General features: G+C 35.4%; 1 protein-coding gene across 1 annotated transcript in view; it reads right to left on the bottom strand.

Moving 5' to 3' along the window:
• The window catches only part of LOC136040022 (voltage-dependent T-type calcium channel subunit alpha-1H-like), a 351,811-nt gene that overhangs the window by 95,921 nt on the left and 242,390 nt on the right, over positions 1-13,500 (bottom strand). The window contains exon 20 of the mRNA XM_065724088.1: positions 11,963-12,140. Coding sequence (XP_065580160.1) covers positions 11,963-12,140 — 178 coding nt within the window. The remainder of the gene's footprint in view (positions 1-11,962; positions 12,141-13,500) is intronic.

The raw sequence follows: 13,500 nt of genomic DNA, 5'->3' as shown, positions 1-13,500 counted from the left end.
CCACCAATCATTCAATAAAATTTTGTATTCTCTCAAGCCATGACTTTCAACCCTTCCCCAGAGAATTGGTGGGTCGTCTAAATCTTTTGATTATTCCATAAAAAAATGGCTATTTCACAATTTCCATCAGATACGTTTTAGTAAAAGAGGACGTAAAGAAGGGGGGGGGACTAGTTGGCTTCTATAACTTTTGACTCTTAAAAGGGAGCTAGAGCTTTGAGCTTTCAATTTCCAACTGAATGAACCTCATTTAAAGCTTATACTACCACGCCTTCCGTAAAAACCCTATATGCCTTCGGGGCATAGCTTAAAACCATTACTGCCAGGTTCTGAGGGGTTGCTTTGACCCCGAAGGCCTTATTGTATGATGTTTAGACTATTTTGAACCTAAAGACTATCTAAACTTTCTATCGTATGCATTTGGGGAAAAGAAACGTGGCAGGAGCAAGTTCCCCTCCTATCACTTCTGACTTTTAAAAAGAACACTAGGACTTCTGATTTCTAAATGAATATGCCACTTCCAATGTTCATGCTCATATATGACTATGTGAATATTTTGGCCAGAAAAATTTGGGAAAAAGAGTGTGGGGGGGTGGTTTCCATCTGATTACTCTTGACTTTTAAAAAGGGAGCTAGAATTTTTAATTTTATACTGAATGAGCATTCTCTGAAGTCTATACGACCACATTTTCCAGAAAAACATTAAATATTAACAATAGGCAAATAGTATAGCTTACAACCCTTGCCCTGACGGCCGAGGGGCGAGGGGTTTCATCCCCAAAAACATAATTACCAGACCTTTCGAATATGCTAAGCAAAATGGCAATCTCAGAATTTTGATTGGATGTGTTTAAGAAAATGATGGGTGGGAGGGAGGCTGGTCACCCTCCAATAATTCTCAACTATTAAAAGGGGCACTAAAACTTCTCATTTCCAATTCCTTGATCCCCCTCCGAAAGTTATATGACCAACCGGATAAGTAATTCGGTTTGACGTAATTCGGATAAGAGTGTCAATGCAGACAGCCAGAAAACGAATGCAGAGAATTCCCAGTCTCTTGTTGATGAAAACCGGGACAAGTTGTACAATTTGCCGTTTTGGGGCCTTAATGATGTCCCCTTGAATGAAGCTGCATTTCGGGTTTCCGAGGTGATTGTAGATGGTTTGTCACTCCCAACTGACAAGTTGCCACCATTCACTGTGATTCACTGTTCTAAGAATTTTGTTAAAATTAGCGTGGACAGTGTCCAGGCGCGTTTCTTGATTCTAAGCAACGCAAAAACATTAGAAGGGAAAGAGTTCGGTGTAAGTCTGTTTTTATTAGTGACGATGTTACATCGCGTGTACAGGTTTTGCGTAAAGAATTACTTGTATTACGTAAGCGTTTGGTGGATAAAGGTGTGGAATGCTGGGTACCGCCTACCCTGCCAACCAGCATCTCTGTTAAAAAGGACAGCCGTGTTCTTAAAGTGCCTTGGTACAATGCTAAGAGTTTGTTGGATTCTTAAATTTTCTTAAATTTTGTTTGCTGCTGTTAAATTTAGTGAGTGTTTATTTGTCATTAAAAAAAAAACATTAAAAACAAAAAATCAATAAAAAAAAATAAATAAAAAAATAAAACTTGCTATTTTGTCGCGATAATTATGGTTGTGTGATTATGTAACTTACAGGCCGTTGTATTTGGTGACTTGTATACGGATTCGTTACGGGCAAATCAAATACGGCCTGTTTCTTTTTTTGTTTTGTTTTTTTCTGAGATGGAAAGTTTAATTTTTTGTTGTTTGTTATATTCTATTTTGTTCTTGTTCAGTTGTTTTTTTTTATTCTTTTTGGTTTTTGATTTGTTGTGGAGACGAGGCCATATTACTTTGTTGTAAAACTGTATGAATATAGTTGATGGTGATCGTTGCGCCCCGGGCAACAGCCGTCTAAAAAATTTGGAAGCTTCAATTGTGGACTTCGGTAGTATGTTTATGGAGCAGCTCCACCGGAATTATAATATTGGGATTGCTGGTCAATATGTTTCTTGTAATTTGAGGTACCTATTTAAAGATGGTTTGAGGTCCGGGTATAGCGGTGGTGATTCTGAAGATCTCAGAATTTTCCGCCTTAACTACCAGGGTTTGAATACATCTTTTAATTTTTTAGCGAGTTATGTGAACTTTTCATTTTTCAGGTTATTGGTCTCACAGAAACATGGCTAAATGAGCATAACTCTGCTCTTTTGGATATTCCAGGGTATACATTTTATCATGCGAATCGTCAACTGCGAAAACATGGAGGAATTGGAGCTTATATACGGAGCGATATCGAGGTTTTGGTAAGAAGTGATCTAGTGCTGTATCACGAGATGTTATTTGAGCCAGTTATCCTTCAGCTTAGGCTTAAGCCAAAATATGTTTATGTTGTTGTTCTTTATAGACCACCATCTGTGTCTATACCGGCCTTTATGGATATTTTGGAGGAATAGTTGGATAAACTACCTAACGGTTCGCACCCATTCTTCATGCTTGGGGACTTTAATATTGACCTTAACGATATGAATTCGAATACTCCTATGGAATTCCTACAGCTTTACATGTCATATAGTTTATTTCCCACTATTAATATTTGTACTCGTGTTACCACTTTAACGGCAAAGCTACTTGATAATATTTTTTCTAATTCAAAATTTTCAGATCCAGGAGTTATTGTTACTGATGTTTCTGACCATTTTGGGATTTCGGCAAGTTTTAAAGTTTGTTTCCCGAGGCAGCAAGGTCTTAGATTGAAAACGAGTATGTTACCTGTGCTCAACCAGAGTAACCTAGAAAAGTTTAAACAAGAGATCTCTAATGTTAATTGGAATAATGTAGTTGAAAATCTAGATGATATAAATATAACTTTTCAGAGATTTTATGATACACTGATCTCTATTTTGAGAAAAAATTGTATAATGAATCGGACAAGGTCAAAGAAAAAAATACCCAAAAAGCCGTGGTTGTCATCTAGTCATCTGCGGTGCATAAATAAGAAAGAGCAGTTATATAGAGATTCAATAAGGAATGAAAATGATCCAGTTTGCACTAGAATTTACAAAATTATAGAAATACTCTTAATAAACTTTTGAGAAACACGAAGAAAAAAAATTTTGAGTGTAAATTTAAAGATGCTTGTGGTAACCCAGCTAAAACATGGAAAATTATTAAAAGTGTTAAATCTTCAACAGATCCGGTTCTGCCTGATGAAGTTACTACAAGTGATGGGTTAAAATCGAATGAGCCTGAGGTAATATGTGTATGAAGTAACATGTAATATGAAGTAATAATGTCGCTTTCGGAACATTTTGCAACTGTTGGGGCTTCATTTTTTCGTAGTACAGTAGCCTCTGATAATGATCCTCCGATTGAGACTTTTATGGGTACTTCTGTTGATGTATCAATTTAAAGACCTGTCACTCATGATGGAATTCGTAAGATCATCTTTGAGATGAAAAGTTCTTCGGCTGGGAGTGATTCCATTAACCTTCTTGTTTTAAAAACAGCGTTTCCAAGCATTTCAAATATATTTACGTCCCTTATTAATGCTTGTTTTAAGCAAGGGAAGTTCCCCAATTGTCTTAAAATCGAAAGAATAACTCCTGTGTTTAAGTGTGGTAACAAGAATGATTTGGGGAATTTTAGATCATTTTCATTATTACCTGTTGTTTCACGATTTTTAGAAAAATGTATTAATATGCGAATCTGTGAACATTCGAAACGTCATAAACTTCTACATCCAAATCAGTTTGGTTTCAGGAAGGGTAGAACAACATGAATGGCGATTTCATTTATTACTACTATAATTGATGATGCTCTTGATATTAAGCTTAGGGTAGCTGGTATATTTTTGGACTTAATTAAGGCGTTTGACACTGTTGACCATCGATTATTATTAAAAAAATATGCATTTTATGGATTAAGGGGTGCTACATTGGGTTTGCTTTGCAGTTATCTTCAAAATAGACAGCAGTGTGTCAATTTACAAGGTTTTTCGTCTAGTAAAAATTTTGTTAATTGGGGAGTTCTCCAAGGATCCGCACTGGGTCCGTACTCTGTTTTTAATTTTTATTAATGATCTACCGCATGTTGTGAAAGCTCTACCCAGAATTGGCGACTTTGTTGACAACGGTCTCAGTAAGACCCCGGTTACTATGCCCTTATTTGGTGATGATACAACCTTAGTGTGTGTTGCCCCTACGAAACAACTGCTAATGTCAACGATAAATGCAGCAATGAGAAAGATATGTACATGGCTTAAAATAAAACACCTTGACCTGAATAAGATAAGTCAAATTTTGTTATTTTCTCTCGGTCTCCGAATTTTTACCCTTGATTTACGGGAATGATTTCGGAGCGGAGAATTATTAAACGAACAAGGTTCACCAAGTACCTCGGAATCAATTTTGATGAGACCCTATCATTTAAAGATCATGTGAGTTGAGTTTCAAAAATATTGTCACGTAACTTAGGTATCATGCGCAAATTAAAACATATTTTCACCCCAAATGTTCTACGATTGTTATACTTTTCCCTGATTCACCCCTGCATTTTGTATTGCCCGTCGATTTGGCTTGGTACTTTCCCTTCGATAATTCGTCCAATCCGTGTGATCCAGAATAATGCTATCCGAATTTTTTGCGGTGTTGGGAACCAGGAGTCTACGAGATCTGTGTATAGAGAATTAAATGTAATGCCTGCAGCTGGATTACGTGATTTTTACACGTTGATTTTTTTTATATATAAGTATTACAGTGAGAGCCTTCCTGATTGTTTTGAAGGAATATTCTGTGAGAGGTCTGATATTCATCACCACGTTACTCGGATCCGAGGAAATACTGAGGTTCCTCCATTAGTTTCAAGTAGGTCTTCTTTTTCACTTAGTTACAGAGCTTCAAAACTTTGGAATAAACTGAGTATAGATATTAAGGAAATAGGTAGCCTTGGCCAGGTTAAGTCTGATTTACGTGTGAAGCTGCTCGGTAGGTATACATTTGAAAAAGATTAAATAAAATAACTTTTTCATCGGTTATTTATTCGTAATATTTATGTAATTTTTTGTTTGTTATTTTTTCTTGTCTTGGGGTCACGCAACGTAAAGTATTGTTTATGTTTTTTATGGTTGTTGGTTTCAGTGTATGGTCTCATTCTCCACATTCTCCATATTCTCTCATTCTCCATATTTTCTTTTTTTCCTTGAGCCTCGCAAGCTTCGCTTGCGTTGTGCTTTTAATTAAGAAATATTTATTTCTAATAAAATTGTTCTACTACTACTACTACTACTAACCTTTCCATACAAAATTCTTATACCCTAGTGCTTAAATTACAGCCCTTTCCTGTAGGGACGGCAGTTGTAGTCTTCAAAGACATAATTACTGGAATTTTCAACAACGCGGATCAAAATTTTCAACAACGCTGAACAACACTGATACATATTGCAAGCGACAACAATATATATTAATTTAAAACACCATTCAGACGCTTTCTTTGTGGTCCATTAATGTCGGTCAAAACAATACCTTTAATAAAAATAATTCAGAATCGTAATCAAATGTTTTTGGAAATCCTGAAAAAAAATCAACTATTGCCAGACTTTTTTGCAAGAGTCCAATGATACAACAAAAGCTATTAAACCAGACCTGAAATTCCTACTGGGACTTGATGTGATTAACATTATTGAGCCAAACTCTTTGTGGATTATTGATGACTTAGCTGAATCCATTGAGCAATGGCCTCAGGAGATACTACAATCATTTACTGCCCGCTCATATCATGAAAAAATTTCCGTAACCCTAGTTCTAGATAATCTCTTTCATCACAGCAAATGTATGAGAACACTTGTTTTGAATCGTACCTACTATATCATATACAGGGTTGTTCGTGATTCCACTTCTCTAGTAACTCTCAATAAACAAATATATCCCAGTGTTCCTAAATTTCTACTTTCAGCATATAGTCAGGCCACAAATAAACCCTATGATTAAGTTCTATTTAATCTCAATCAGAATACACCCTAGGATTTACCTGTAGTCAAAGATATTTTTGACAATGAAATTATCATAAATTTCCCAGTAAACAGTAAAAATGGTCATTAGTTACCATCATGACACTGAAGAAATTACATGAAAATAGAAATTTATTTTCCGTTCTAAGCAGTTAAAACCGGTACTTAGGAAAACCATACCCAAACATGGCATTGATAACGAAATCATTAATGTCTTTTCTGAACTTTGCTTAAATTTAACCGAGGGCAATGTTCAATAACCAAAAGTAGTTAAGCAAAAGACAAAGCAACATCGTTCCATTGTACGTGCCCAAGCAAAAAGCAACAACATAGGAAAAGATTTATAATCTAAAAGAAAAGGCATTCTTCAAGCGGGTGGTACCTTTTTCACAGTTTTACTGCCAATAATTGGAGGACCTGTGAACAATTTTCTCTGGAAAAATGGCTAAACCCTACAAATTGACGCCAATAGAACTGGTCCTTTCACTAATGGAACACTTTGAGGACAATTTCAATAAATTAATTAATAATGAGAATATTGCCGATGATAAAAAAAAACTGCTTCTGTTGCACTTTGACGAGTGGATAGGCATAAACCCTATCACGTGAGACCAGTCAATGTAAGCGTCATTGACAAAAAGGAAATGCCTATCCAAGCTTCTGGAACAGTAGCAACAACACAACCCAAGAAGGGAGATTCAATATTGTTTAATGTTTTGTCAAGTGTTGGGAATCTGCTATCACACTCATATCGTGAACAAATTTTAAGGGTCTCGACATATCTCATGGAAAGGAAACAAATTCAAGTTGATAGTAAAGGGAAAAGAATTATTACCCAGGGGAAAAGCTATAATCTACTTGATTTAATGTGTATACATTAAACTTCCCGAAAAGTCTTATTATCAATCAGCGAATTCCAGAGAAATTAATGGAAAATAGTAGTAGTAGTATAACATTAAAAGAAGAATAAGAAGATTTTAGATCAATCTTCAATCAATCAATCAATCTTCAACTGCTTCTGCTGCACTTTGACGAGTGGATAGGCATAAACCCTATCATGTGAGACCAGTCAATATAAGCGTCATTGACAAAAAGGAAATGCCTATCCAAGCATAATCAATCAATCTTCACGGTCATCACCACCCGCTAGCATACAAAAGAGTAGCGGACACTACACTACGTGTTTGTGTTCAATTAAATAAAAAAACTAGTTTTTTTAACTGAAAGTAAGGAGCGACATTAAAACTTAAAACGAACAGAAATTACTCCGCATATGAAATGGGTTGTCCCCTCCGCAATCCCTCGCTCTTTACGCTAAAGCTTTTAATTGTTTTAAAAAGTAGAATTGTGGCAAAGAGTCAAACTTTAGCGTAAAGAGCGAGGGATTGCGGAGGGGACAACCCATTTCATATACGGAGTAAAATCTGTTCGTTTTAAGTTTTAATGTCGCTCCTTACTTTCAGTTAAAAAAACTAGTTTTTTTTTCATTTAATTTCTGAACGTTTTTGAATTAATGCATGTTTGATTTTGGCTCTCCGCACATAAATTATTGAAATGAAATTTGTATATTATTTTTTTTTTTGCTAAATGGCTTTCTCTTAGTTTTGATCAGACGATTTTGAGAAATAAGGGGTGGGGAAGTAGACCTAGCTGCCCTCCAATTTTTCGGTTACTTAAAAAGGCTACTAGAACCTTTAATTTTTAACGAACGTTTTTATTAGTAAAAAATATGCGTAACTTAAGAATTAACTTACGTAACAAACTTTTATATTCTTATATTTTTATTATGTGTACGAGGGGGCTTGTACCCTCGTTAATACCTCGCTCTTTACACTAAATCGTAAGTTTTGTCCCAATTCTTTAAGAATGACCCCTGAATCAAAAAGGCCGTAGAATAAATAATTGAAATTACTAAAAATACTTTAGCATAAAGAGCAAAATATTTATCTCCTCCTAAATACCTCGCTCTTTATGCTAAAGTATTTTTATAACCCCTCATATGCGTAATGATCTCTGTTCGTTTTAAATTTCAATGCTATTCCTTACTTTCAATTGAAAAAACGTTTTCATGTTTATTTTTTCATTTTTTTTTATAGTAATGCTAGAAAATCCTGCGCCCTTCTCATTGAATTTTTCTTCCTCCATGACACATTCCTCTAAGGAAATATCCTCCCACATAGCCCCCTCCCATCAACCCCACCCCCAAACCAAAAAAATCCTGGTCAAAGTTTGTAACTTGCAGCCCCTCCCCCAGGGATTGTGGGGGAGTAAGTCATTCCCAAGGACATAGTTATTATGGTTTTCGACTATGCGGAACAAAATGGCTATCTCAAAATTTTAATCCGTTGACTTTTGGAAAAAAATTAGAGTGGGAGGGGGCCTAGGTGCCCTCCAATTTTTTGATCACTTAAAATGGGCACTAGGATGTTTCATTTCCGTAAGAATGAGCCCTCTTGCGACACTCTAGGACCACTTGGTCGATACGATGACCCCTGGGAAAAAGAAAAAAAAACAAATAAACACGCACCCGTGATTTGTCTTCCGGCAGAAAATACGAAATTCCACATTTTTTTAGATAGGAGCTTGAAATTTTCGCTATAGGGTTCTCTGATACGCCGAATGCGATGGTGTGATTTTCGTTAAGATTCTATGACTTTTAGGGGATGTTTCACCCTATTTTCCAAAATAAGGCAAATTTTCTCAGGCTCGTAAGTTTTGATGAAAAAGACTAAATTAATTGAAACTTATATATTTAGAATCAGCGTAAGAATTCGATTCTTTTGATGTGTCTTTTAGCATCAAAATTCCGTCTTTTGGAGTTCTGTTTACTATTGAGCCGGGTCGCTCCTTACTACAATTCGTTACCACGAACTGTTTGAAATGGTTGAATGTTTGAGAAGTAGGAAGTCTAAGCTACCCCACCACACTTATTCAAGTCACTAGACTTCAAAAAGGGCTAGCGACAGAGTATCTACAAATCAAACCAAGATACTACAACAAAATCATTGGGTTCATGGTAATTATTATCGAAAAACTAGAGCCTTTTCCCACTGAATACAATGCAAGCAGATCTTTTGAATGTAGCTGATATTCAAAGATGTCGAAATACACCCTACAAATATATTCTACTTGCAATCAGTGTCTTTAGTCGCTATGCATATGCTATTCCACTGCGGACAAAGAGAGGTGTTGAAGTTACAGAGGTGTTGAAGTTCCTAAAGCTATAGAAAATATTTTTGACCAAGATTGTTATGGAAGAATTAAACGGATCAAGGTAGTGAATTTGTTAATCCTCATGTAGAGAAGGTGTTGATCAAATATAATACAATGCTCAATCATAGTCATAGTCCTTTAAAGGCTGCATTGGCCGAACGATCAATATGAACTATCTGACTTTTAATTTCAAGATATTGTACGCTGAAAAATACGGCAGCTTTTATTCAAGATTTATATAATACCATGTAAATTGATAATTAACACCCCAATCGATCTCTGTCCAATGTTAGCCCCCAGGAAGTTCATCGAGGAGATCATGATACACTTGAGACTCTTCTTAAACAATATTCCAGTGAAAAGGTTGTGAAGAAGAAGAAAAAATTCAATGTTGGTGATACAGACAGAATTAATAGAACTACTAACATTTTTGAAAACAAGAATTACTTATAGTCCAATGAACTTTTTAAAGTGTCAAAAATTCTAGACCTTAAGCCTGTAATATATAGTCTATGAGACACCAAAGATAAAAATACTTTTAGTGGTTCTTATGGATATGAACTTCAAAAAGGCAACAATAATAGGGAAATCTATCAAATTGAAAATGTATTAAAGAGTCGTACACAAAGGGCAAGAGACAGTTGCTTGTTCATTGGCTAGAGTATAGCTATGAGCTTGATTCTTGGGTAGCAGTTGAAGACATATAAAATACTCAATGATTTCTATGTGACATTCATATCCAGTGTCTCTGATCCACTCTACAATGATTTGAACAAAAAAGCGATTTTTGGACAAAACTCTCTCCTACGATCAAATTTGATGGCAAATATGAAGTTTCTCTGGTAGATTTTAGTCCCAAAATTACATATGACATCCTGAGAAAAGATCGTACATATGACATAAAAGTTAGACTACACGATTGGCCACTCATTATCTAAGAATTGATAGAATCAATGAACTCGGGTGAATATCTCTTCATCACATTACCATACAAGAAATTCGGTAGTATGAATGATTTGTGTCGTTATCAAAAGAAGAATCTCTGCCCATAAAAATGGTGCCTTTTACTTCAACTATTCAATCGAACAGGTCAAGATCTACACTAGTTTTCCCATTGACAACGAGAAGGTCATTCTGAACAATAATCTGAGCGATGTTCTTGGTTAAGGACAAAATATAGTCAATGATAGAAGTGCTGGAAGCACCAGTGGCATGGATCGTGCCATTTTCACCGACTATCCACTTGATTTCTCCTTGGACAGTTGTATATTTCCTTATGGTTCATTCATATAAGCATCGAGAGTTGGCATTATCGACTATCCCCTCCTACGCGTTCTTGAATAAAAAACCGGTCAAGATCATATTCATCATTACAATATAAAGCATCTTCAATATATTCCTGTAAACACGTGTTATTTGGAACTTTGCCAGTTAACATTAAGAAGTGATTTAGGTGATGTTATACAAATAACAAAAAGTTTGCCCTTGATTGCATGCCATTTTTGGCCTATTCAATAGCAAGATGTTTAATAGAAAAATTACATTCATTTGTCCTGACACTGATTGCTATGTTGCAACTCCTGCTTCAAGACAGAGGGATCATAGACTGGACTATTAAAAAGGGAATTCATCAATGTTGGGCTATGGGCTTGGCAGCTGGTTTGCTAAGTTATTTGGCTCTGCAATACTCTTGGCATTACTGTGTGACATAATTTTTTTTATCATGATGTAGTTTTTCGTCTCCTAGACTTGAATTAATAAGAAACAGCCTTTCAATGCACCTAAAACTGCAAAAATTAAGATCTTGATTTTTAACCCCCGTCTGAGCTAGCTTAGGGTGAAAATAGGACACTAAGTGATGGAATTTTTCGATTATGATGTCATTTTCAGTCTCCTCGGGCTGAAATAGGAAACAACTTATCAATTATGCTTTCATTCAATTATGTATTGGAGTATTATAATACTACAAAATGTATTCTTACCACTTTTGACCTTGCCTAGGTTGGAAATGGGGTACCAATTGATAGAATTCCCAAATTATGATGCCATTTTGGTCTTTCCAGATATGAACTAACAGAAAACGACCCTTCAGTCCAGATAATATTGAATACATTTAAAATTTAGACTCCCCCCCTCTTTACCCTCTTTTATCTAAAAAAAAGTTATTTCTGCATCGCCAAATGTGAGCAGATATTATTGTAAATCTTTCTAAGCATCTTGGTGCCAAAAACATTTCTATTACTCTAATTCAAAGATTGAAGCTTTTTATTTTTCTTAGTTTTATTCGACTATAGCACAGTTTCCTTAAAGCAAAAGTGAAGAAAAGTAATGATTTAGCAAAGACCCTTCTCGGCTGATATCAAAATATAAAACAACACATAGTAAACAATAGAAACACATTAAAAAAGCATAAAATAAAGTTTTGGCGCTCGGGTTGTGCAAAATTTGTCAGCAATTTTTGCACAGTTTACAGTTTCTGTAAACGAGAGTGGTCTTGTGTAAAAAAAACTTTCAATTGCGTGATGCTGAATCAAACAGTTCTTGGTATTTTACTGTAAATAAGGAGCCGTGCGGCTCAGTAATTCTAGTGCCCTTTTCAAGTGACCAAAAAACATTTGAGGCCAACTAGCACCCCAAGCCCTCTTTCCCCAAAGGTTGTCTGATCAAAATTTTGAGATTGCCATTTTGTTCAACATAATTTAAGACAACACGTCAAGCCGTTACATACCTGACATTATAACTTGAAGCATTAACTGGAGCCTTTACTGAGGAATTTGATTCGTCTAGGCTGCAGAGATGCTGAAGCCGTTGACATCTAGGTGAGGAGTGTGGAGTAGCCAGCGTTTGCATAATAAGAGGTTGGTTTGTCCATCCATTGGCGAGTCCTTGTCCCTTGAGGAGTGATTCTGTCAAAGGATGAGAACTTATCAGCAATATTGAATTTTCAAATTTTTTGGTTGGGGCTTAGCATTAGAGACCCCCAGCCTAAGCGAATAGAACTGAGTGTAAAATACTTGGTTATATTTTGTGAGACCAATGATGAAGAATAAGGTTAATTTGCATTGACAAGCACAATAATTTTCAAGCAAAAGCTGGGAGCAGTTGAAAAATATTTTACTGATATCAGTCACAATTGCTATTAATAAAAAACCAGATATTTTACTGCCAGTCAAAACAATCAAAATATCTTGGCTAATACACGTACTAAGACTTAGCAGATGAATGCACTGAATGACAAACATTCAGTCTAACCTTTGTTCTGGTACTGGTAATTCAAAAAGTAAAACATAAACATTCATTAATACTTAGTGCTTAATTAAATTAATGAACTATTCTTTAGTTTAGCACAGTGTGTCATGCAGCCTCGCTGGTGACTCGTCATAGACTATGAAAATACTTTTTTTGTATTTCCATTGAAAAAAAAACACGATTAACCCTCCCTCTATATTTTGAAAAGTACATTTTATTTTATCTTCGACTTTTTAAATGCTTCGCCTCCACTGTATTTTTGTGGATTGAGACTCCAGCTCACTCCAGCTTCTAGAAGACGTCTGAAATCTGGCAGCACTGCTCTTTTAGATGAACAGACTTGCCTTAAATAGCAATGACGTCATCTGTGAAACCAAATATGAGATTTGTTTTTGAAGTTATTGGCTATTCTCCTGGGTGTACTAAGTAGCATTCAGACGAGGTAACCAAACAAAGCAAGTCTTTGATTTTTGGATTAAATCAAGTCGCTATCAAACCACGGTTTATTGGAGGTAAAGCCAAGACAGATAGTTTGAGTGAGAGGCTGAGCAATTTAAACGGTTAATCACACATAGTCGTATACAAGAGGACGAAGATAAATAATGCACAAAATTTTGCTTATGACATAGATTTATACTTTTTCTTTCTATAGGAATAAACTAAATTTATTTCTGATTTTAGCTCAAATTGTATCTTTGTCACATCGCAAACAAAAGGTCGCGTTCTGAGAGAGCGAGACAGTATTAGACACGAAAAAATGACTTGGTAGATGTTATTTGAAAGTCAGTTATTTTTACCTTAACAACAGCGGACAAATTTGCTCTAACGCATCAAAGAAATCTCCAGAGTAGATACATTCTTATAATAATATATGACTATGATAAAAGCGAAAAGAAAATAAAATAAATACAAATTGAGCTCTTATTTTTATGCAAATTAGTAAATGCGATAATTTTGATTTATGATTTGTCTTTTACTTGAAAAAAAAAACGTTACAGCGCAAAAATTAAATGTTGA

This window comes from Artemia franciscana, chromosome 20 (assembly GCF_032884065.1).
Source record: "Artemia franciscana chromosome 20, ASM3288406v1, whole genome shotgun sequence".
In the NCBI taxonomy this organism is placed as follows: Eukaryota; Metazoa; Arthropoda; class Branchiopoda; order Anostraca; family Artemiidae; genus Artemia; species Artemia franciscana.
Note: the sequence above shows the minus strand (reverse complement) of the source record. Positions and strands in the feature narration are given on the sequence as shown.